Raw genomic sequence first — 27,369 nt, forward strand, 5'->3', positions numbered from 1 at the left:
GGCCAATACTCACTAATCAGCAGCAACACCAGCACCCGGCCAGTACTCACTCATCAACAGCAACACCAGCACCCGGCCAGTACTCACTCATCAGCAGCAACACCAGCACCCGGCCAGTACTCACTCATCAGCAGCAACACCAGCACCCGGCCAGTACTCACTCATCAGCAGCAACACCAGCACCCGGCCAGTACTCACTCATCAGCAGCAACACCAGCACCCGGCCAGTACTCACTCATCAGCAGCAACACCAGCACCAGGCCAATACTCACTCATCAGCAGCAACACCAGCACCCGGCCAGTACTCACTCATCAGCAGCAACACCAGCACCCGGCCAATACTCACTCATCAGCAGCAACACCAGCACCCGGCCAGTACACACTCATCAGCAGCAACACCAGCACCAGGCCAATACTCACTCATCAGCAGCAACACCAGCACCCGGCCAGTACTCACTCATCAGCAGCAACACAAGCACCCGGCCAGTACTCACTCATCAGGGTCGGAGTTCTGAATGGCCATGATGATGATACCATTGGAGATCTTATCGACGAGACTCATGAAGCCGTACACGAAGGCTCCGCCCTCTACGTTCTCGCCGATAAGGTCAGCAGTGATGGAAAGTGAAGTAATAAGGAGGGTGGAACCTCCGATTCCCAGCAGCGCTGCCACCAGGAACACTCCCCACTGGTTGAAGTACCCGCCCTTGCCGCACCAGACCCACAGGCAGCCAGTCAGACCCACACAGCAGCCCAAGGTGAATGTTCCCTGCGGACACCATATTCTAACTTTATAATACTGCTATTATTTTTAAATAATTATTTAATGAAGAGATTCAGGGAAAACCGGTTTGCTGGACTTGGGTCCTGGAGGTGGGAAGTGCATCTGAAGGAAGGGTGGGGATGTTCCGGTTTGCAGGCTCATCTGAGCTGCAACGTCAGTGTGCCTCTGGCAAGACAGTGACGGAGTGTTTCTTCTTTTTTCTGGTCGCCTTACCTGGGTGGAAGACGTCCGACGTATTAACAAGAAATGACGATGATAATTATTATTATTAATTTTGTTATTAAAATAATAATATTAACACTTCAACATGATTGGACAGCAACAAACCAGGGAAGGTCTTCTCAGTGTTATGTTGCAAGATTCCTTACCACATAAACAAGTAGATGGTATAATCTACAAAGATCGTTCCTTCTACTCCCTCTAGCCTATTATTCTCAGCTGAAATTTAACCAATCAGTACCAACTCTTGCGTGGATAAATTCTAGTGGTGATTTTCAAAGTGGAGTTTCCCCACAGATGTTAAGAGGCTATCTCTCCTATGAAGCACTTAAAGATAACAGTGGAAATAGGTCACACTGAATTTACTGGGTTACCCTAGATTAAATCTTCATAACGTAGATTTAATCTGTGTAAATATAATTTGCTTTATAACATAAATAAGAATTATGTTATGTACGCAAAGCCTAAATAAAAATTTACTAATCAAATTGACAACAAATGAATTGCTGTATAATTCTGTATGCACTGAACACCGTGTTTTACGTTTTCCGTGCAAAGCAAGGAACGAATTTCTATTGTAATTTGAAAACGTTCTGTATTTTCCTATGATATCCAATGCAGAGTGGCTGCAGATTCTGTATTTTGAAAGACCAATACAAAGTGGCAGCATAGTAGTAAATAGCATCTTTTGAATATAGAAAGCTTCCGTAAATGAGCTTGACAGACATTAATCTTTACCTTGATCTTGAACTTCAGCTTCAGCTTAACCTCACACCTAAATAGGATATATTTCGATTAACCTAACTCTTGGCCTAGTTTTGAAGTGATCAAGTGATCCCAGGACCGAAACGTTTTCTAATAAGTATGTCCTAGTGTTTGCTCACGTATTGTGTTGCAATAACTTCCTCCAAGGCTCTGGTTTATAACTACAGAACGCTTATCTGACTGACTTCCAATTTTCGATTGACGACAATTTTCCTTGGGAGTGGCGGCTCGTGCACAGGCATAGCGGAACTGCAGCACCCCGTATTTTCACTCGATATTATCGAAAACATTCAATATAATGAGTCTTTTTTCTTTAATTCTTTCATTATACTTGTACATTATATAATCCTTAAGCTTAATGTCAGTAGCCATCCCCCAGTACATGAAAAAAATACAAAAATCCTTGTGTGGAACTGTGCACTTCACAGTTCCAGCGACTCGGTGTTCGGCTGTTGTGCGCATGCGCATATATCCGAGGTATATACGCTGCATGCTAGGTAGAGACAGCACTGTCGTTGACACAGTGCTGACCCTGTTGTACAAGTGTAAGGTAGTGGCTGACCCTGTTGTACAAGTGTAAGGTAGTGGCTGACCCTGTTGTACAAGTGTAAGGTAGTGGCTGACCCTGTTGTACAAGTGTAAGGTAGTGTGTTGTGCTTAAAAACCATGCACCATATTCTTGAATGTGATAAAGTGTAGAATTAGATGATTATCTTGCTTCCAGCTATTTTATTTAATTCATAGTTTTCTTGGTTCTTATATTTTACACAATATTAAAACAATAGGTAAAATTTTTCTGAAGTATCACCTCCACTAATTTTAGCTACAAGTCGCCACTGCTTGTGAACTATGACCAGTGGGAAGGTTGTTAGAATTAAATGACAAGTGTAGGTTCCCTCTGCTAAATTTTGTATAGAACATTCCCAAAATTGATTTCAGTGCTATAACTTTAGAGTCTTCTGCTGAACTTCAAAATTTCTTACCTAGAAGAAGGTTGGTATTGTTAATGGAGTCTGTAGGTACCATTGTGCCCTTTTTAAACTCTAAATGCTGTAGTATTTATTTTCCTTTAAAAACTAGAGTAATTTTCATCAAGGTGGGTACCTTGATGCTTGTAAAATGTTCTTGATTATTAGACTGGACTTATCCTCCCCTTCCTTGGATTGAATTTGATGTCTTACACGTCCCAGTCGCTATTTGATCTGACTTTTTTTGGGGTTATCCTAGATAATCTACACATATGCTGCTGTGTGTGACAGTTTATGTAACTGTATTTATGTGTACCTGTACCTGAATAAACTTACTTATTTACTTACTAATCCGTACAGGTTTAGCGCTTCCACATGATTAAAATATTTCGACTATTAATTAACGTCCTTTTCGGCAGATAACTAAAGGAAGAATGACTTACATATATATCTCATTAGTAAAGATGAGGGGCACCTGATTTAGGACTGTGATTTCAGTCGATTGGAATCATAGGCCTACATCAAGTCATGAATGGTAAAGGTCTACACAGTGTGACCTTATATGTAACACAAACTTGCTTCACACGATAAGGGTCCGGGTTCGAATCCCGGCCGGAGTGAAAGCATTGGGAATGTTTCCTTACACCTGTTATTCATATTTACCAATCAGTAAAATGGGTACCTGAGTGTTAGTCGACTGGTGTGGGTCGCATCCTGGGATAAAATTAACCTAATTTCCCTGAAATGCTCTGCATAACAAGGGGCTTCCTATATAGTAGTATGTCATTGATGTTAGCTAGACCTGTATACCTTATACATGTACTGGTAGAAATAAAAATATTATGATTAAAATTATTATTTATTCATAAAACAGCGATACAAGTGACCTCACCTTCCTTCCTATCTTCTTATTGATCTCCTTCATTATGAGGGAGCCCACGAAGCCAGCCAGGTACATAGCGAAGGGCACGGTAGCAACGAAGGTCTCGCTCAGCAGTAGTGTGTCCTGCACGTACAACGGGATGTACACCTGGGGACAGGAAGACAAATTAATCGTGCAGATTTTCCATGAGTGGGACGATCAGACAAATAGCTAATTTCCCCATTAATAAAATCACGTAAGTTCCGTTCTCTTCTTTGTAAGGAAGGTGATGAACAAGTGACGTGCAGTCACGAAGGTAGGGGGTAGCCCCCCCCCCAAAAAAAAGACCATCTTTCATTTAATAACTGTCTTGCCAAAAGTGTATAGACATCAAAATTCAAATGACCTCTTAGTACAGTACAGCAACATCCCTCCAGAGGAGAGGTACAGTGATTCCTAACAATCTCTTATTCCCAGTCGTTTAGTGTGTTCACACATGTCTGCTGCCTCAATCCTCCCACCCTAGATTATTCACTCTAGGTCATTCAGACCACCTCCTCATCTTCCACGTTTCTCTGCATTGGACTGAAGAAGCTATTGCGTGGCGAAACGTTTCTCGAACAAAGATGTGATGAATGGTTTGAAAAACCGACAAGTTGAAGATTGAGACACTTATACAGCATATGGGAATCTTTATTCAGGAAACGTTTCGCCACATAGTGGCTTCATCAGTCCAATACAAAGAGGAATGCGTAAGGAGAGGAGGAGTATGAGGTAATCAGTCCCTCAGTCCCTCAGGCTGAGGGACTGATTACTCATACTCCTCCTCTCCTTACGCATTCCTCTTTGTATTGGACTGATGAAGCCACTGTGTGGCGAAACGTTTCCTGAATAAAGATTCCCATATGCTGTATAAGTGTCTCAATCCAGAACAAAGATACCCAAATGTTTCAGCATGCTCTGAATTCTGTGTATAATGTTCAGAACTCACATGGCCCTCCAACAAGACTATTTTACTACCTCGAGCCTCCTTCACACCGCACTTCCCAGGGCTGAAAACATTATAATCTACTGTAATGTGGAGGGAATCACTTAAATCACTTAAGTCTATGAAGTTAATGAATATATGAGATATTCTATTAATATTTCAGTGAAATATCTAGTATTCTATGAAGTTAATAAAAACAGGAGGTATCCAAAGAATATTTTAATGAAAATATTGGATATTCTTTGAAAAATATTATTTGTAAGAATTTTTAGAATATAAGAGTTTTAACTCTGTAATGTTTAACAAAAAAAAATGTGTATTAAATGTGTGGAGGGTTTTTATTCAAGGAAATGGAGTTAGGTTCGTCACTTGCCTGGAGTTGTAGTGTGGTATTTGATGCGATATGAGAATGGTTAGAGGTGTGTGTGTGTGTGTGTGTGTGTGTGTGTGTGTGTGTGTGTGTGTGTGTGTATGTGTGTGTGTGTGTGTGTGCTGGGTGCTTGATCTTTGTAGGATCGATGGCTGAGTGGATAAGGTGACATGTACGTTGTGTTGTCTCTTGAGGCGGGAGAGTGTGTCGTGGGGTCGAGCCCTGGCCTGCCCCAGTTTGGTAAATGATTCAAAACCACTTGTTTCGTGGTTTCATTGGTATCCCACCGAGGCGGGGTGGCCCAAAAGGAAAAACGGAAGTTTCTCCTTTTACATTTAGTAATATATACAGGAGAAGGGGTTACTAGCCCCTTGCTCCCGGCATTTTAGTCGCCTCTTACGATACGTATGGCTTACGGAGGAAGAATTCTGTTCCACTTCCCCATGGAGATAAGAGGAAATAAACAAGAACAAGAACTAGAACGAAAATAGAAGAAAACCCACAGGGGTGTGTATATACATGCTTGTACATGTATGTGTAGTGTGACCTAAGTGTAAGTAGAAGTAGCAAGACGTACCTGAAATCTTGCATATTTATGAGACAGAAAAAAGGACACCAGCAATCCTACCATCACGTAAAACAATTACAGGCTTTCGTTTTACACTCACTTGGCAGGACGGTAGTACCTCCCTGGGCGGTTGCTGTCTACCAACCTACTACCTAGGGTATATATATATATATATATATATATATATATATATATATATATATATATATATATATATATATATATATATATATATATATATATAGGATATATATCCATATATATATATATATAGGATGGTGTAAATTGTGGGACCCATAGCCTCGGAGAAGTGGATAAAAAGGCTTCAAGGAGGAATATTTGGATTTCTTCCTGAAGCCGTTTGAATATTCCACTTCCCCTACCACCCCATCTTTTAAACTATTTTTTTTTACCAATAGGAATATATATATATATATATATATATATATATATATATATATATATATATATATATATATATATATATATATATATATATATATATATATATATATATATATACAAAGAAAAATGTAAGACTTGTTAAGGATTCGACTTCAGATAGTTGAACTGTACATGAGTGTAGGGACTATCGTTATGATGCCTTGGACTGGTAAACCACAAATATCACTTAACCTTGGGTGACCTGTAAAGGCTGACATGTGTTTCCCAAAGTTGATACACAACACCAGCATTCAAGCTTCGCACTGTTTTATTATTGGTCTTGATATGCAGCGCATATCTGCCTGTTGACACATTCCTAATTGGCTCGGATCTTTAATTATGTTATTTATCCCTTAGGTTGTCATTAAATTGTTTTCGTGCACCTGTTGCAACCTTTTGCAAGTGATAGTGAGAGGGCGCTAGTTGCACACTGGTTACACCAGCAATAGCAGCAGTAAAAACAAGAAAATACAGTAGCAGTTGCAGGTGTTTCTGCTGCTGCTTTTTATAGGCACTTGTTAAATTCCTTCTTTAAGAGAGTGGTGTTCCTTACTGTTGCAAGAAAAATGACAGACAGCTTAAGTAGAAACTCCAGAACAAACGGATGGCATTCCAGTGATGGTACTCTTCAAGACACTTGTACTTATTACACGTGAATATTACTGTTCAATAACAACCTTTCTTCCCAGCCAGGGTAAACTCCACACATGGAGAAATTACAGCAAACTTTCACAGCTCATATAAATCGGTGAGGCTGTTCCTTCAGCAAGACCAGCAGTATACACCTAGGGAGACCCACCTACTGCCAACAGGTATCAGAAACATTGTTGGAACATCTGGAGAGAGTTCCGGGGGTCAACGCCCCCGCGGCCCGGTCTGTGACCAGGCCTCCTTAGGTCAGTGTCCCATGATGCGACCCACACCAGTCGACTAACACCCTGGTACCCATTTTACTGATGGGGAACATAGACAACAGGTGGAAAGAAACACGTCCAATGTTTCTACTCTGGCTGGGAATCGAACCCAGGCCCTCACCGTGTGAAGTGAGAGCGTTAACCACCAGGCCACCAGAAACATTGTTGGAACATCTGTAGAAGTCTTAAAGATGAAACTGGATCTCTAACTCCGCCAAGTGTCAGATCAACCAGGCTATAATGGTAGTGGACATGTGTACCACCAGCAGTAGTAGCCTAGTTTACCTACCTACCTGATCCACAGGTTGGGCTGTGAAAGTATGAAGACTTTTGAAACTGGTCGCAGGTATTTGACCGGTACCTTCAGAATTTGCTTCATATCACTCCTAATCAGCCAGGCGTAGTGTTTACGTCGGACTGCGTGCTGCAAGTACTAACAGTTTAAATGATCAAGCGATCAAGGAGACGCGGTGTGAATTTGGTGTGCGAGGGAGAGAGAATTCCCAGAACCATCAACAGGTGCGCAAGGTAGACCTGGTTTGTTTAATGAAATAGCTTTTAGTGTCGATATGGCACATCTGCTTTACAAAGTGGGTGTTTTGTACCGTCTACCATGTCTCCCACGTTAGTAAGCTCACTGAGGGATCATGCTAGAGATAGAGGATAGAGGGGATAGAGCAAAGCTAGGTGCATTGTGGAAACACAACATAACCTGTATTTCCTCTGCAATACTCCACACAGGATGTGCATACTACCAGAGTGCTCTGCTATATGACACCTACTACCAGAGTGCTCTGCTATATGACACCTACTACCAGAGTGCTCTGCTATATGACACCTACTACCAGAGTGCTCTGCTATATGACACCTATTACCCAGGATGTGTTTAATACATAAAGTAATGTGTCAGCCTGACCTGGGAGACTTCAGCAGGTGGTGGTTGTGATTGTGGTGGTAGTGGTGGTTGCGGGCTCACCACGGTGGCCACTGAGCTACGGGTGTGTTGAGGTGGCACTAGAGGAGTGCACTAGGTGAGGACGGCATTAGAGTGCACCATGTGAGGACGACACTAGAGGAGTGCGCCAGGTGAGGACGACACTAGAGTGCAGCAAGCGAGGACGACACTAGAGGAGTGCATTAGGTGAGGACGACACTGGAGGAGTGCAGCAAGTGAGGACGACACTAGAGTGCGCCAGGTGAAGACGACACTAGAGGAGTGCACCAGGTTAAGACTGCACTAGAGTGCAGCAGGTGAGGACGACACTAGAGGAGCGCACCAGGTGACGATGACACTTGAGTGGTGCACCAGGTGAGGACGGCACTAGAGTGCGCCAGGTGAGAACTACACTAGAGGAGTGCACCAGGTGACGACGACACTAGAGTGGTGCACCAGGTGACGACGACACTAGAGTGGTGCACCAGGTGACGACGACACTAGAGTGGTGCACCAGGTGACGACGACACTAGAGTTGTGCACCAGGTGACGACGACACTAGAGTGGTGCACCAGGTGACGACGACACTAGAGTGGTGCACCAGGTGACGACGACACTAGAGTGGTGCACCAGGTGACGACGACACTAGAGTTGTGCACCAGGTGACGACGACACTAGAGTGGTGCACCAGGTGACGACGACACTAGAGTGGTGCACCAGGTAGGAGACTAAAGGAGTGCACCAGGTGAACCGGAGACAAAAAGATGCAGGTGCACAAAAGTGGGAAGGAAACTACAACTTGATGGAGAACACACACTTGTTCTAGTGGGATGGAGTCCAGGGCCGGAGGTTGTGAGGTCCAGGGCCGGAGGTTGTGAGGTCCAGGGCCGGAGGTTGTGAGGTCCAGGGCCGGAGGTTGTGAGGTCCAGGGCCGGAGGTTGTGAGGTCCAGGGCCGGAGGTTGTGAGGTCCAGGGCCGGAGGTTGTGAGGTCCAGGGCCGGAGGTTGTGAGTCCAGGGCCGGAGGTTGTGAGGTCCAGGGCCGGAGGTTGTGAGGTCCAGGGCCGGAGGTTGTGAGGTCCAGGGCCGGAGGTTGTGAGGTCCAGGGCCGGAGGTTGTGAGGTCCAGGGCCGGAGGTTGTGAGGTCCAGGGCCGGAGGTTGTGAGGTCCAGGGCCGGAGGTTGTGAGGTCCAGGGCCGGAGGTTGTGAGGTCCAGGGCCGGTGGTTGTGAGGTCCAGGGCCGGAGGTTGTGAGGTCCAGGGCCGGAGGTTGTGAGTCCAGGGCCGGAGGTTGTGAGGTCCAGGGCCGGAGGTTGTGAGGTCCAGGGCCGGAGGTTGTGAGGTCCAGGGCCGGAGGTTGTGAGGTCCAGGGCCGGAGGTTGTGAGGTCCAGGGCCGGAGGTTGTGAGGTCCAGGGCCGGAGGTTGTGAGGTCCAGGGCCGGAGGTTGTGAGGTCCAGGGCCGGAGGTTGTGAGGTCCAGGGCCGGAGGTTGTGAGGTCCAGGGCCGGAGGTTGTGAGGTCCAGGGCCGGAGGATGATATCCAGGGCCAGAGGTTGAGGTCCAGGGACGGGGGTTGTGAGGTCCAGGGCCGGAGGTTGTGAGGTCCAGGGCCGGAGATTGTGAGGTCCAGGGCCGGAGGATGATATCCAGGGCCAGAGGTTGAGGTTCAGGGCCGGAGGTTGTGAGGTCCAGGGCCGGAGGATGATATCCAGGGCCAGAGGTTGAGGTCCAAGGCCGGAGGTTTTGAGGCCCAATGTCGGAGGATGAAATCCAAGGCCAGACGTTGAGTTCCAGGGCCGGGGGTTGTGAGGTCCAGGTGAGATTTTCGAAGTCGGTGTGTCCTGGGAGTAGAGGGGAGGGGGAAGGAACGTGTCCTGGGATGAGAGGGGAAGGGGAAGGAGCGTGTGTTGGTATGAGAGGAGAAGGGGAAGGAGCGTGTGTTGGTATGAGAGGGGAAGGCGAAGGAGCGTGTGTCGGTATGAGAGGGGAGGGGAAAGGAGCGTGTGTTGGTATGAGAGGGGAGGGGGAAGGAGCGTGTGTTGGTATGAGAGGAGAAGGGGAAGGAGTGTGTGTCGGTATGAGAGGGGAGGGGGAAGAAGCGTGTGTTGGTATGAGAAGGGAGGGGGAAGGAGCGTGTGTCGGTATGAGAGGGGAGGGGGAAGGATTTAGATTTTGCCACCGAAGTGGCTAGTTTATTGTGCGCCCCATATCCATCCTGTGGACGGTAGCGCAAGAGCATATGGATACACAAAAGGCCCAAGAACTAGGCCCCAAGGGGTTAACATGAATACATAGGGATTTATATTTACATATCTATAGTTCACTTATCTGTTACAAGCAAATTTAGGAAATTTGCTTAGTATATCTGGTATCTCATTTTCATTAATAAGATATCTTAACATGTCACATAGGTTATTATACTGTCTATCTCTGTATTCCTCAATAAGTGGACAATTAAGCACATAGTGTTCAAGACAGTGACCATATGCCTGATCACATAATTTACATTTAGTTTGATCATCATCTGTGTGTCTCCCAAACTGCCAGAAGTACTTGTAACCAAGCCTAAGCCTGGCCACTACAACATCAGTCAGTCTGTTCACATTGCAAGTTGCTCCATAAACATACTTATCTACGTTCATGTTATCATAGTGGGTTATAGATCTACTCCGGCTTCTAATTGCATTCCTATAACAATCATTTTCATTATTTGCTAGAAGGAGCGTGTCCTGGGAAAGGGAGGAAGAGTACTTTGAGGATGTGTGCGTCTTGGAAGGGATGACGAGGGAGTGGGGAGTGAAGCGAGTGGCAAGTGGAGGGAGTGAGGAGTGGGGAGTGGAGGGAGTGGGTAGTGGAGGGGAAGGAGTAGTGAGAGGGGTTCAACTTGTTGAAGGTTCCATGGGTCTTCGTCCGTATGGCACAAGTCATTAAAGAAGAAAATAAGGGTTGCTGCACTGCTTGGTAGCTACAAGTGTGACTACACAGGAAAAGCCAAGATGCTGACTAGAAGTTAAAACCTTTCTCGTATGAAAGGAACAACTTTCCAGTCAGGGGATTGTGGGTAAGAAGAAGAAAGAGCTTTCTTTCACACAATGAAAATCCGGCAGTGCCCGTGCACTCAGGAGGTTCAAACACACGACGACTGACAAATGATGTAGATCTTAAAAGAGCAGTATATGTTAAGTCATTATCTCGATACCAAGAGTTAGTTCCAAATAATTTTTCACAATCTCTACACAACAATTAGATTTAACTTAAAATTTTATTTCTGACATTTACACAAACCTTACAGACTTGAGAAGCCAGTTGACATGCCTGTTGCACGCACAAAAGGACCTGCTGCCTGGAATACTGCATTACAAAACAAATACTAGATAATACTAGGCTATAACAGGACTCTTATCTGTCAACTAGGTGTCCTGTTATAGAACCTTGTCGAAGGGGGTAAAGACTTCCAGAATCAGTAGAAACAACCTGATTAACCAGGCAAGCGCCAGTGGAGCCTAGCCCATGGCTGGGCCCTGGGAGTAGAAAAACTTTCGAAACTCGTAAAAGGTAGTATATCTTCAACATATTAAATGTAACGTAATCTAATGGAAACAACCAAAACTGGGTAGAGGGAATCAGCTCAGGGTTTGACATACCTGGTAGAGATTAACGTAGAGACGAGTAGCCATGTAGAGAAGAGCGACCTGGTAGAAAGGCAGCTCCTTGAACCAGTCAATCTTCTTCATGGCCTTGTTGCTCGTTTGGTTCTTCTCGAGAGCGAGCTTCGTCTTGGTCTTGTGGGACACGAAGGTGGGCTCCGTCACACCAGCGTGGAACACGAAGGAGAACACAGCGCCCACGACGCAGCAGATTAACGCAATGTTCTGCAACGGAGAATACATACAATTATTGCCGTCTATGGTATCACAACACTAAGTATATCTGTTGTATCAGTAACCAACAGTTAATGGAGTGCTCTTCCAGCTGGCTGCCTAGATACTGATGAAGAACTCTCGGTTACAAGAACTGGAGCTGCTCTTCCCTTCCTCGGATCAAACCTCATTACCTTCCTTCCCCCCGGGTCCTCTACGACTCCCAAGGTGTAACTCTTAAATATTTATTTCCTGTTTCTCCTTACAAACAAAACACTTCCAAATATTATAATTAAATGCGTCCAAAATAGAGACTTGATAACATTGATAACACTGAACACTGAACACATAACACTAAATTACATTTTTTATTAAAAAATAAGTTATCAACAAATTACTTTAAGTGAGTTACTGTTATTTTTTTTTGAAATAAAATAACAGGTTCCAATAACAATATTAATAATTTAAATGAAAATAATAACACCAACAACAACACCACCACCACCACCACCAACAACAACAACAACAACAACAACAACAACAACGATAATAATAATAATAATAATAATAATAATAATAATAATAATAATAATAATAATAATAATAATAATAATAATGAGAAGAAGAAGAAAAAGAAGAACAAGAAGAAGAAGAACAACAAGAGAAAGAAGAAGAAGAATAAGAATAAGAAGAAGAAGAACAAGAAGAAGAAGAGGAAGAAGAGGAAGAGGAAGAAGAAAATAATAATAATATTAAGAAAATAATAATAATAAAAAGAAGAAGAAGAAGAAGAAGAAGAAGAAGAAGAAGAAGAAGAAGAAGAAGAAGAAGAAGAAGAAGAAGAAGAAGAAGAAGAAGAAGAGGAAGAAGAAGAAGAGGAAGAAGAAAATAATAATAATATTAAGAAAATAATAATAATAATAATAATAATAATAATAATAATAATAATAATAATGAGCTTCATTTGAGTACTAAGAAAATAAAAATGTTGTTAATCCTTAATAATTGTCTTAATAATTGTCTTAATAATTGTCTTGAAGACAATATACTCTGCATGACGAGGTACTTTGTTGATAAGAAAATATTTGAGGTCATAAAGTATAATGAACACTTAACACTCTAGTATTTACCACTTAAGGTAGTATTTACCACTTAAGGTAGTATTTACCACTTAAGGTAGTATTTACCACTTAAGGTAGTACTTACCACTTAAGGTAGTATTTACCACTTAAGGTAGTATTTACCACTTAAGGTAGTATTTACCACTTAAGGTAGTATTTACCACTTAAGGTAGTATTTACCACTTAAGGTAGTATTTACCACTTAAGGTAGTATTTACCACTTAAGGTAGTATTTACCACTTAAGGTAGTATTTACCACTTAAGGTAAATATTTACCACTTAAGGTAGTATTTACCACTTAAGGTAGTATTTACCACTTAAGGTAGTATTTACCACTTAAGGTAGTATTTACCACTTAAGGTAGTATTTACCACTTAAGGTAGTATTTACCACTTAAGGTAGTATTTACCACTTAAGGTAGTATTTACCACTTAAGGTAGTATTTACCACTTAGTATTTACCACTTAAGGTAATTTACCACTTAAGGTAGTATTTACCACTTAAGGTAAATATTTACCACTTAAGGTAGTATTTACCACTTAAGGTAAATATTTACCACTTAAGGTAGTATTTACCACTTAAGGTAAATATTTACCACTTAAGGTAGTATTTACCACTTAAGGTAGTATTTACCACTTAAGGTAAATATTTACCACTTAAGGTAGTATTTACCACTTAAGGTAAATATTTACCACTTAAGGTAGTATTTACCACTTAAGGTAAATATTTACCACTTAAGGTAGTATTTACCACTTAAGGTAATATTTACCACTTAAGGTAATATTTACCACTTAAGGTAATATTTACCATTTAAAGTAATATTTACCACTTAAGGTAATATTTACCACTTAAGGTAATATTTACCACTTAAGGTAATATTTACCATTTAAAGTAATATTTACCACTTAAGGTAATATTTACCACTTAAGGTAATATTTACCACTTAAGGTAATATTTACCACTTAAGGTAATATTTAGCACTTAAGGTAATATTTACCACTTAAGGTAATATTTACCACTTAAGGTAATATTTAGCACTTAAGGTAATATTTACCACTTAAGGTAATATTTACCACTTAAGGTAATATTTACCACTTAAGGTAATATTTACCACTTAAGGTAATATTTACCACTTAAGGTAATATTTCCACTTAAGGTAAAATTTACCACTTAAGGTAATATTTACCACTTAAGGTAATATTTACCACTTAAGGTAATATTTACCACTTAAGGTAATATTTACCACTTAAGGTAATATTTACCACTTAAGGTAATATTTAGCACTTAAGGTAATATTTAGCACTTAAGGTAATATTTACCACTTAATGTAATATTTACCATTTAAAGTAATATTTACCACTTAAGGTAATATTTACCACTTAATGTAATATTTAGCACTTAAGGTAATATTTAGCACTTAAGGTAATATTTAGCACTTAAGGTAATATTTAGCACTTAAGGTAATATTTACCACTTAAGGTAATATTTACCATTTAAAGTAATATTTAGCACTTAAGGTAATATTCAGCAAGTTAAGTTTCTATGGTAGACGAAATAAGAGAGATAATAGACATATATGGTTATATCTGTGGTAGAAACCTGAAGGTCAGATCAGTGTTACCAGTTAAATGATGATAAACTGAGCAGATGATAAGATTTGAAGAGAATGAGAATATTTTCAGGGGAGGGTGTTATCCTGTCAGGGGTGGGTGTCATCCTTTCAGGGGTGGGTGTCATTCTTTCAGGGGAGGGTGTTATCCTGTCAGGGGTGGGTGTCATCCTTTCAGGGGAGGGTGTTATCCTGTCAGGGGTGGGTGTCATCCTTTCAGGGGAGGGTGTTATCCTGTCAGGGGTGGGTGTCATCCTTTCAGGGGAGGGTGTTATCCTGTCAGGGGTGGGTGTCAACCTTCCAGGGATGGGTGTTATCCTTTCAGGGGTGGGTGTTATCCTTTCAGGGGTGGGTGTCATTCTTTCAGGGGTAGGTGTCATCCTTTCAGGTGTGGGTGTTATCCTGTCAGGGGTGGGTGTTATCCTTTCAGGGGTGGGTGTGATCTTTTCAGGGGTGGGTGTCAGCCTTACAGGGGTGGGGGTGTGATCCTTTCAGGGGTGGGTGTAATCCTTTCAGGGGTGGGTGAAATCCTTTCAGGGGTGGGTGTTATCCTATCAGGGGTGGGTGTTATCCTGTCAGGGGTTGGTGTCATCCTTTCAGGGGTGGGTGTCATCCTTTCAGGGGTGGGTGTCATCCTTTCAGGGGTGGGTGTCAACCTTCCAGGGATGGGTGTTATCCTTTCAGGGGTGGGTGTCATCCTTTCAGGGGTGGGTGTCATCCTTTCAGGGGTGGGTGTCATTCTTTCAGGGGTAGGTGTCATCCTTTCAGGGGTGGGTGTCATTCTTTCAGGGGTAGGTGTCATCCTTTCAAGAGTGGGTGTCATCCTTTCAGGGGTGGGTGTCATCCTTTCAGGGGTGGGTGTCATCCTTTCAGGGGTGGGTGTCATCCTATCAGGGGTGGGTGTTATCCTTTCAGGGGTGGGTGTCATCCAATCAGGGGTGGGTGTTATCCTTTCAGGGGTGGGTGTCATCCTTTCAGGGGTGGGTGTCATCCTTTCAGGTGTGGGTGTTATCCTTTCAGGGGTGGGTGTGATCTTTTCAGGGGTGGGTGTCAGCCTTACAGGGGTGGGTGTGATCCTTTCAGGGGTGGGTGTAATCCTTTCAGGGGCGGGTGTGATCCTTTCAGGGGTGGGTGTGATCCTTTCAGGGGTGGGTGTGATCCTTTCAGGGGTGGGTGTCATCCTTTCAGGGGTGGGTGTTATCCTTTCAGGGGTGGGTGACATCCTTTCAGGGGTGGGTGTCATCCTTTCAGGGGAGGGTGTCATCGTTTCAGGGGAAGGTGCCATCCTTTCAGGGATTTTGTCATTCTTTCAGGTGTGAGTGTCATCCTTTCAGGGGTGGGTGTGATCCTTTCTGGGGTGGGTGTCATCCTTTCACGGGTGGGTGTCTTTCTTTCAGTTGTGAGTGCCATCCTTTCAGGGATTGTGTCATCCTTTCACGGGTGGGTGTCATTCTTTCAGATGTGAGTGTCATCCTTTCAGGGATTGTGTCATCCTTTCAGGGGTGGGTGTCATCCTTTCAGGGGAGTGTGTCATCCTTTCAGGGGTGGGTGCCATCCTTTCAGGGGTGGGTGTCATCCTTTCAGGGGTGGGTGTTATCCTTTCAGGGGAGGGTGTCATCCTTTCATGGGTGGGTGTCATCCTTTCAGGGGTGGGTGTCATCCTTTCAGGGGAGGGTGTCATTCTTTCAGGGGTGGGTGTCATCCTTTTAGGGATTGTGTCATCCTTTCAGGGGTGGGTGTCATCCTTTCAGGGGAGGGTGTCATCCTTTCAGGGGAGGGCGTCATCCTTTCAGGGGTGGGTGTAATCCTTTCCGGAATTGTGTCATCCTTTCAGGGGTGGGTGTCATCCTTTCAGGGGTGGGTGACATCCTTTCACGGATGGGTGTCATTCTTTCAGGTGTGAGTGTCATCCTTTCAGGGACTGTGTTATCCTTTCAGGGGTGGGTGTCATCCTTTCACGGGTGGGTGTTATTCTTTCATGTATGAGTGTCATCCTTTCAGGGATTGTGTCATCCTTTCAGGGGTGGATGTCATCCTTTCAGGGGAGGGTGTCATTCTTTCATTGATCAGTGTCATCCTTTCAGGGGTGGGTGTCATCCTTTCAGGGGTGGGTGTTATCCTTTCAGGGGAGGGTGTCATCCTTTCAGGGGTGGGTGTCATCCTTTCAGGGGTGGGTGTCATCCTTTCAGGGGAGGGTGTCATCCTTTCAGGGGAGGGTGTCATTCTTTCAAAGGTGGGTGTCATCCTTTCAGGGATTGTGTCATCCTTTTAGGGATGAGTGTCATCCTTTCAGGGGAGGGCGTCATCCTTTCAGGGGTGGGTGTCATCCTTTCAGGGATTATGTCATCTTTTTAGGGGTGGGTGTCATCCTTTAAGGGGTGGTGTCATCCTTTCAGGGATGGGTGTCATCCTTTAAGGGGTAGGTGTCATCCTTTCAGGGGTGGGTGTTATCCTTTCAGAGTCATGTATTATCCGTTCATGGGTATGTGTCGTCATTTCGTTATAGTGCTTCCAGGTTAAGGTGTCAAGCTCTCCTGGTCAGGCGTCAAGCTTCCAGGCTAATGTGTCAAGCTCTCTTGGTCAGGCGTCAATTTTCCAGGTTAAGGTGTCAAGCTCTCTTGGTCAGGCATCAAGCTTCCAGGTTAAGGTGTCAAGCTCTCTTGGTCAGGCATCAAGCTTCCAGGTTAAGGTGTCAAGCTCTCTTGGTCAGGCATCAAGCTTCCAGGTTAAGGTGTCAGATTCTCCGGGTAAGGTGTCATCTTTCAGGGAATGGTGTCAGTTTTTCTCTAGGTTTACTAATGGGTATACGCAAAGGATTTAGGAGTTCTTGTAAGCAGTAATCTGAAACCAAGACAACATTGCATAAGTGTTCGCAATAAAGCGAACAGAATCCTTGGCATCATATCAACAAGTATAAATAATAGAAGTCCTCAGGTTGTTCTTCAACTCTATTTATCCTTGGTTAGGCCTCATTTAGATTATGCTGAACAGTTCTGGTCCCCATATTACAGAATGGATATAAATGCTCTGGAAAACGTAGAGAGGAGGATGACAAAGATGATCCCATGTATCAGAAATCTTCCCTATGAGGACAGACTGAGGGCTCTGAATCTGCACTCTCTAGAAAGGCGTAGAATTAGGGGGGAGATGATTGAGGTGTATAAATGGAAAACAGGAATTAATAAAGGGGATGTAAATAGCGTGCTAAAAACATCTAACATAGACAGGACTCGCAGCAATGATTTTAAATTGGAAAAATTCAGATTCAGGAAGGATATAGGAAAGCACTGGTTTGGTAATAGAGTTGTGGATGAGTGGAACAAACTCCCGAGTACCGTTATAGAAGCTAAGACGTTGTGTAGTTTTAAAAATAGGCTGGATAAATACATGAGTGGGTGTGGGTGGGTGTGAGTTGGACTTGACTAGCTTATGCTACTAGGTCTGATGCCGTGCTCTTCCCTTAAGTGATGTATCTGACCTGACTAGGCATTGGCTTAAGCCAGTGGGAGAATTGGACCTGCCTATACTGTGAACAGTAGCGCAAGAGCATATAGAAACAGAACAAGCCTAGGGCTAACAAGAGCGTATGGAAACAGAACAAGCCTAGGGCTAACAAGAGCGTATGGAAACAGAACAAGCCTAGGGCTAACAAGAGCGTATGGAAACAGAACAAGCCTAGGGCTAACAAGAGTACCTCTGGATGCCTTTCTCCTATTGTCTTACTGTTCCATGGGAATTTAGGATATTCGTTGCATATGGTTGGTATCTTATCATTAATAAAATTGACTGACATATTACGTAGTTTATTATACTATGTCTATTAATGGGCACTTAAGTGCATATAGTTCAAGAAAATGACCATAAGTTAACCACATAGTTTGCATGTAGTTTGACCATCATCTGTGTACATGTTAAACTCCCATAAATACTTGTAACCAAGACATAATCTGGCTGCTACACCATCTGTTTACTGTACAAGTTCCTCCGTAAATGTGCTTATCTACGTTCATGTTATCATAGTGAGTTATAAACAACTCAAGCTCTTAATTTTATTTATCCGATTTTCAAATACAATATTTAACTGATCTATTATTTCTAACACTTGACACAGACAAAACGAATTTATATTCAACGTTTTGCCTCAAGAGATTTTTTGGATAATTTATCAACTTTAACATGTGTGTGTGTGTGTGTGTGTGTGTGTGTACTCACCTATTTGTACTCACCTATTTGTGGTTGCAGGGGTCGAGTCACAGCTCCTGGCCCCGCCTCTTCGCTGATTGCTACTAGGTCCTCTCTCTCCCTGCCCCATGAGCTCTATCATACCTCGCCTTAAAACTATGTATGGTTCCTGCCTCCACCACATCACTTTCTAGGCTATTCCATGGCCTGACTACTCTATGACTGAAGAAATACTTCCTAACATCCCTTTGATTCATCTGAGTCTTCAACTTCCAATTGTGACCTCTTGTGTCTGTGTCCCATCTCTGGAACATCCCGTCTTTGTCCACCTCGTCTATTCCGCGCAGTATTTTATATGTCGTTATCATGTCTCCCCTGACCCTCCTGGCCTCCAGTGTCGTCAGGCCGATTTCCCTCAACCTTTCTTCATAGGACAATCCCCGTAGCTCTGGGACTAGTCTTGTTGCAAACCTTTGCACTTTCTGTGTGTGTGTGTGTGTGTGTGTGTGTGTGTGTGTGTGTGTGTGTGTGTGTGTGTGTGTGTGTATTTCATATACAACGAAATTAGTCTTTTAGAAAGAACTTTACGCATTGGTTAAAATTACAGTTCAAAGTTCTACAGACTAAATATAGGTTTGCACATTTCATATTTTTAGAATTAAAGAGGCGTAGGCGTGGTTTGTATTGATTTAAGTTGGAGTTTGTTTCGGGTCTGGTTGTTGTTTGATGACTGGTTGAGATAGTTGTTGATCGTTGTTGTGTGATGACTGGTTGAGATAGTTGTTGATCGTTGTTGTGTGGTGAATGAATGAGATGATTCTTGGTTGTTGCTGTCATCAATGGCTGAGATGCATGTTGAATGTTATGTGGTGATTTGTTGAGATGGTTGTCTATTGTTATTATCACTATGTGAGACTGTTATTGTTTAATATGGCTGGTGGTTGTCGATTCCCAGACACAGATCCCATACATGAGGTGTTGCTACATCAGTGACTCCTGCAGAAGTAGTTGTGTTTCGCCTGATCTTCAAAACTGTTACTACTACTATCGTAAATATGTTCATGTTGTAGCTGTTGAGTTTCAGTGTTACAAAACGTAATCTATTTGCCAGGTGGAGATCTTGGAATTAACCTTCTTGTTCCCACATTTTGGTACTTAATAATTATGAGAACTTTAAGGGTGGAGTTTTTTTTTTTTTATGCTTACATTATAAGCTTCATGGAAGACATCCATGTGTGGGAAAGAGAATATGAATTTATAGGAAAGGCGAAGGAAGATGACACTGTTCACCACGTCAGGTTAGAGCACTGTGTTTATCCCTAAGCTTGTCATTGTAAGTTCCAGCGCAGTCACGTCCAGTATGGCCGACAAGAGTAAGCCAACTGATTTTAGTCACGTGACTACCAGAGCTTCAGCTGGCTATTGTCGATTTAAGCTGCCTTGATCCCAGGAATTTGGAACTATCTTCACCTTCATGGATCAAACTTGATATTTCCATTCCCTCAAGAATATAATGATCTTTCTTTCTTTCAACACACCGGCCATATCCCACCGAGGCGGGGTGGCCCAAAAGGAAAAACGAAAGTTTCTCCTTTTACATTTAGTAATATATACAGGAGAAGGGGTTACTAGCTCCTTGCTCCCAGCATTTTAGTCGCCTCTTACAACACGCATGGCTTACGGAGGAAGAATTCTGTTCCACTTCCCCATGGAGATAAGAGGAAATAAACAAGAACAAGAACTAGAAAGAAAATAGAAGAAAACCCAAAGGGGTGTGTATATATATGCTTGTACATGTATGTGTAGTGTGACCTAAGTGTAAGTAGAAGTAGCAAGACATACCTGAAATCTTGCATGTGTATGAGACAGATAAAAAAAAGACACCAGCAATCTTACCATCGTGTAAAACAATTACAGGCTTCAGTTTTACACTCACTTGGCAGGACGGTAGTACCTCCCTGTTAATGATATTAACAATTAATGCTACCTTGGGGAACACTGATGGTGACTGACACTGCGACCGAGATACTGGCAATGTTATTTAGGACATCAGAGGGATGGTAAGAATGGAGAAGGAAAGGAGTGAGGGACGAGGGAATAATGAGAAGGATTGAGGCTACATAGGAAAAAAAAGTAAGAGAGGTTAAGTGGTAGGTTCCAGAGTGACTTTTGTCACATGGTAATGAATTTAATTCTAGTGGTTTTCAAGGTTACATACCTTTGTCTACAAGTTAAGTGGGATAGATCAGTGTCAGGATGGAGGTATCTAGCATGGTAGATAAACTTGGTAATAAACTTGATTATCCTAAGTTGAGGTGGTTTAACATCACTAGATACACGCATATCAATTTTTTCTTTTCGACACTTAAGTACTTCCAATATGTACTGGGTTTTGATACACGGGACCGAAGTGGGTTTTTTCTTTTTTACACAGGATATGATACTCTTATACAGGATATGACAGTTATCGCAGGATGCTACCCACAACAATTTGCAAGCCCATCCTGGATAGGTAGGGTCATGGCTGTAAGGAAATTTGTGTATGCGTTTTTCTATGCCTGGGAAATCGAACCTATGACCTAGCGATAGTGAGTCGAATGTTCTCACCAGTGAGTTAAGCAACACCTCACATAATATGGTGCATGGAGAAAGAGGAGAAGAAAGGAGAACAAAATGAAGACTTGGTGAGGATGAAATAAATGGGAGGAAGGAATGACAGGAGAAAAGAGGGCTGAGAGTGAGGGAGGGGGGGGGGAGAGGGAAGAAACTTCGTTGAAGAAAGGGAAGAGAGTGAGAAAATGGTGGAAACAAACATGGGAAATAGAGGAGAACTGTCAGGAGGAAGAGAAATGAGAGAAAAGGAAACAAGAGAAGGTGAGGAGGAAGTGTGGAAGGTTGTGGAGAAATTAGCTATGTTTAATTCAGCAAAATTGGATACATTAGGATTGCGCTACTGCCCAGTTATTAATGACAGGCGCTGTACATAATGGGAACACACGTTACCCATAGTTCCCTGTCATATTCCATCACACAGCATGAGTCTCATGCATTGTGTACAAACAGCTTCCAACTGATGGGAGAGGGAGAGTGGTACCTCCAACACTGAGCAAGTGACCACCTCCTACTTTTACTACTGTCTCTTGCATTATACTCGCCTATATTCTACCGAAAAGGCCTGTTGTGCAGGCCAAACCTTTATTAAATAAAGATGAAGATAAATGGTTCAGAGAACCGACAAGTTGATAAATTAGACACATGTCCAACACTTGGGTATCTTTATTGAGGAAACGTTTCGCCACATATTGGCTTCATCAGTCCTATACAAAGAAGAATGGTGAAAGTCATAAGAAGTTTGAGGTAATCAGTCCCTTGGCCTGGAGTCGATGTAATCAGTCCATCAATCTTGTGATGCCATCGCGATAAACTCACTATTATATCATTAATTAACTACGAACCTAACAAAATAACTGTTTGCAAATGAGACTTAATAAGTCGGCTGGAGTCTGAAAAAAAGACTACGCGTGTACTCTATAATGTAGTTACCAGTACAGTCTATGAGTGTAAGTAATAGAACTGTGGAATATTGGTGCCTCCAAACATGTCCCCGTGAATCATTTTCGAGGAATATTCTGCGAATCGACATGACTCACGAAATCGTAATGATACGATTGCAAACAAACCATACCACGGGTGGGGATAGAACCCGAGGTCAGAGAGTCTCAAAACTCCAGACCGTCGCGTTAGCCACTGGACCAGCTAGTCACAATAAGATTCATCCAACTAGGTATATTTCTACACCATAGGAAGGTTAACATAGGCACCACTGTGACTACAAATGCAAGTTTTTACAGACGAATCTCAAGCTAGCGTGGCCGTGACGAACTCTAGCTCAAGTCCCTTCACTGCCGTCAACATGACTTACGAAATCGTAATGACACGATTGCAAACAAACCATACCACGGGTGGGGATAGAACCCGCGATCAGAGAGTTTCAAAACTCCAGACCGTCGCATTTGTGGTCAGTGGTGCCTATGCTAACCTTCCTATGGTGTAGAAATATACCTAGTTGGATGAGTCTTATTGTTGCTAGCTGATCCAGTGGCTAACGCGACGGTCTGGAGTTTTGAGGCTCTCTAATCGCGGGTTTTATCCCCACCCGTGGTACGGTTTACTCTGCGTATCTTCAATCATGTTATCATTCTCGGGTCCTGTGTATTGCGTACACAGTAGTGTCGAAGACTCAACGTTATAGTTCCTGTCCTTTAGGAAGCTGCATTGGTCTATCTGAGGGAATGTCTGAGACGTTTAGACAAGTGTGGGCGTGTCTGAAACATTTAGTCAAGTGTCTTCTAGACTCATGGCAAGTGGGTCTAACGAATGAATCATGTGATTCGTCAGTGTGGCATATATGACTTACACGATAATTAGTCAAGGATATATCCTTAAGTTCTTTATATTTCACCGACGTACCATGATCAGAAGGGGTTCTGGGATGTTTTTGCCAGAACTTTGATAATGTCTGAGGATAAATGACTAATATCTTTGTCACTTAATACTAAGATAGATAAAATAAAGGTGGTGATGAAAGACAGACATATTATCTTACTCTGAACTTGGTGGTATCCTCTGGTCCGATGCTGTTGGTGTCATCGTGGCTGTAGTCGACTTCGCCGCTCAGAGTGGAAGTCAAGCTGTCGCTGGCATCCGTCACTGGCACCATGGTGGTACTGGCAGTACTGTTGGTACCGATGGGCCCGGGTGGGTTGGCACTGGTGTTCAACACCACGAAGGTGATAGTGAACACGCTCAGGTTAGCCAGGACGGTGAAGGCGTACCTACACCACCACAAACAATCATAATTATTAATATCATGTTCAGAGAGAAATATTTAACTCGCAAGGCTCACACAGATTTGATCCAGGGCAGAGGAGGGCAACTTCAAGCACTGATAAACCATTCACAACTAACTAACAAATTGCAAACGATAAAACGATACTAGCTGCTATTTCGGTTCCTCCAGAGCCATTATTAGCTTAACAATAAATTTTATTCTAGGTTCATATACGCATTTTCTACCCATTGATGTTGAACATTTCTACAGTGTTGACATAAACATTGATGTTGAACATTTCTACAGTGTTGACATAAACATTGATGTTGAACATTTCTACAGTGTTGACATAAACATTGATGTTGAACATTTCTACAGTGTTGACATAAACATTGATGTTGAACATTTCTACAGTGTTGACATAAACATTGATGTTGAACATTTCTACAGTGTTGACATAAACATTGATGTTGAACATTTCTACAGTGTTGACATAAACATTGATGTTGAACATTTCTACAGTGTTGACATAAACATTGATGTTGAACATTTCTACAGTGTTGACATAAACATTGATGTTGAACATTTCTACAGTGTTGACATAAACATTGATGTTGAACATTTCTACAGTGTTGACATAAACATTGATGTTGAACATTTCTACAGTGTTGACATAAACATTGACGTTGAACATTTCTACAGTGTTGACATAAACATTGATGTTGAACATTTCCTACAGTGTTGACATAAACATTGATGTTGAACATTTCCTACAGTGTTGACATAAACATTGATGTTGAACATTTCCTACATTGTTGACATAAACATTGATGTTGAACATTTCCTACAGTGTTGACATAAACATTGATGTTGAACATTTCCTACAGTGTTGACATAAACATTGATGTTGAACATTTCCTACAGTGTTGACATAAACATTGATGTTGAACATTTCCTACATTGTTGACATAAACATTGATGTTGAACATTTCCTACATTGTTGACATAAACATTGATGTTGAACATTTCCTACATTGTTGACATAAACATTGATGTTGAACATTTCCTACATTGTTGACATAAACATTGATGTTGAACATTTCTACAGTGTTAACATAAACATTGATGTTGAACATTTCTACAGTGTTGACATAAACATTGATGTTGAACATTTCTACAGTGTTGACATAAACATTGATGTTGAACATTTCTACAGTGTTGACATAAACATTGATGTTGAACATTTCCTACATTGTTGACATAAACATTGATGTTGAACATTTCCTACATTGTTGACATAAACATTGATGTTGAACATTTCCTACATTGTTGACATAAACATTGATGTTGAACATTTCCTACAGTGTTGACATAAACATTGATGTTGAACATTTCTACAGTGTTGACATAAACATTGATGTTGAACATTTCTACAGTGTTGACATAAACATTGATGTTGAACATTTCTACAGTGTTGACATAAACATTGATGTTGAACATTTCCTACAGTGTTAACATAAACATTGATGTTGAACATTTCTACAGTGTTAACATAAACATTGATGTTGAACATTTCTACAGTGTTGACATAAACATTGATGTTGAACATTTCTACAGTGTTAACATAAACATTGATGTTGAACATTTCCTACAGTGTTAACATAAACATTGATGTTGAACATTTCTACAGTGTTGACATAAACATTGATGTTGAACATTTCCTACAGTGTTAACATAAACATTGATGTTGAACATTTCCTACAGTGTTGACATAAACATTGATGTTGAACATTTCTACAGTGTTGACATAAACATTGATGTTGAACATTTCTACAGTGTTGACATAAACATTGATGTTGAACATTTCTTCAGTGTTGACATAAACATTGATGTTGAACATTTCTACAGTGTTGACATAAACATTGATGTTGAACATTTCTACAGTGTTGATATAAACATTGATGTTGAACATTTCTACAGTGTTGACATAAACATTGATGTTGAACATTTCTACAGTGTTGACATAAACATTGATGTTGAACATTTCCTACAGTGTTGACATAAACATTGATGTTGAACATTTCTACAGTGTTGACAAAAACATTGATGTTGAACATTTCTACAGTGTTGACATAAACATTGATGTTGAACATTTCTACAGTGTTGACATAAACATTGATGTTGAACATTTCTACAGTGTTAACATAAACATTGATGTTGAACATTTCTACAGTGTTGACATAAACATTGATGTTGAACATTTCTACAGTGTTGACATAAACATTGATGTTGAACATTTCTACAGTGTTGACATAAACATTGATGTTGAAAATTTCCTACAGTGTTGACATAAACATTGATGTTGAACATTTCTACAGTGTTGACATAAACATTGATGTTGAACATTTCTACAGTGTTGACATAAACATTGATGTTGAACATTTCTAGTGTTGACATAAACATTGATGTTGAACATTTCTAGTGTTGACATAAACATTGATGTTGAACATTTCTACAGTGTTGACATAAACATTGATGTTGAACATTTCTACAGTGTTGACATAAACATTGATGTTGAACATTTCTACAGTGTTGACATAAACATTGATGTTGAACATTTCTTCAGTGTTGACATAAACATTGATGTTGAACATTTCTACAGTGTTAACATAAACATTGATGTTGAACATTTCTACAGTGTTAACATAATCATTGATGTTGAACATTTCTACAGTGTAAACATAAACATTGATGTTGAACATTTCCTACAGTGTTAACATAAACATTGATGTTGAACATTTCCTACAGTGTTGACATAAACATTGATGTTGAACATTTCCTACAGCGTTAACATAAACATTGATGTTGAACATTTCCTACAGTGTTAACATAAACATTGATGTTGAACATTTCCTACAGTGTTAACATAAACATTGATGTTGAAAATTTCTACAGTGTTAACATAAACATTGATGTTGAACATTTCTACAGTGTTAACATAAACATTGATGTTGAACATTTCCTACAGTGTTAACATAAACATTGATGTTGAACATTTCTACAGTGTTGACATAAACATTGATGTTGAACATTTCCTACAGTGTTAACATAAACATTGATGTTGAACATTTCTACAGTGTTGACATAAACATTGATGTTGAACATTTCCTACAGTGTTAACATAAACATTGATGTTGAACATTTCCTACAGTGTTAACATAAACATTGATGTTGAACATTTCCTACAGTGTTGACATAAACATTGATGTTGAACATTTCCTACAGTGTTAACATAAACATTGATGTTGAACATTTCCTACAGTGTTAACATAAACATTGATGTTGAACATTTCCTACAGTGTTAACATAAACATTGATGTTGAACATTTCCTACAGTGTTGACATAAACATTGATGTTGAACATTCCTATAGTTGTGGATGAAATTTTCCAGTCAAAGGGGAGGCGATATCACCCCTCTGAAAGGGGGCAGTGACCCCCTGTAAAGGGGGCTATGATCCCTGTTACGTATTCCAACATCTGGAGATGAGGATAGATCAGTATGTACACCAGTGCAACAGCTCGACTTGCATGTGACCATTATCAAGCAAAATTAGACTGAAACTGATCACAGATCAGTTGCATATGCTAGTCAGGAGTCACAAGACCTCTGACTTTCTTGTGTTAGTCTCTGCCAGAAGTTACATTCACGTCTTACTCTGAAGGAACTGCTGTTTCTCCAGACCATTAAAAATTCGAGATAATTTGCCTCGAACTTGATAATATAGTTAAGGGCATTATTACCTACAACCCGCATGTAGAACTCAAGGAAACAGTAATCCTTGATTGTGTTCAGTGGCAAGTACCGGCACCTAACGTCTGTAAACCATATGTCAGCAGAACCTCCCTGGAAAGGATAGTACGGTGGCTGGTAGGGGAGACTGCAGTTTGCTTT

General features: G+C 41.6%; 1 protein-coding gene across 1 annotated transcript in view; it reads right to left on the reverse strand.

Annotated features, from left to right (window-relative positions):
- Window positions 1-27,369, reverse strand: part of LOC128698548 (major facilitator superfamily domain-containing protein 12) — a 576,952-nt gene that overhangs the window by 13,030 nt on the left and 536,553 nt on the right. The window contains exons 6-9 of the mRNA XM_070084952.1: window positions 23,192-23,420; window positions 11,458-11,685; window positions 3,629-3,766; window positions 495-769 (exon numbers count right to left, since the gene is read on the reverse strand). Of these exons, the coding sequence (XP_069941053.1) occupies window positions 495-769; window positions 3,629-3,766; window positions 11,458-11,685; window positions 23,192-23,420 (870 nt within the window). The remainder of the gene's footprint in view (window positions 1-494; window positions 770-3,628; window positions 3,767-11,457; window positions 11,686-23,191; window positions 23,421-27,369) is intronic.

This window comes from Cherax quadricarinatus, chromosome 14 (assembly GCF_038502225.1).
Source record: "Cherax quadricarinatus isolate ZL_2023a chromosome 14, ASM3850222v1, whole genome shotgun sequence".
In the NCBI taxonomy this organism is placed as follows: Eukaryota; Metazoa; Arthropoda; class Malacostraca; order Decapoda; family Parastacidae; genus Cherax; species Cherax quadricarinatus.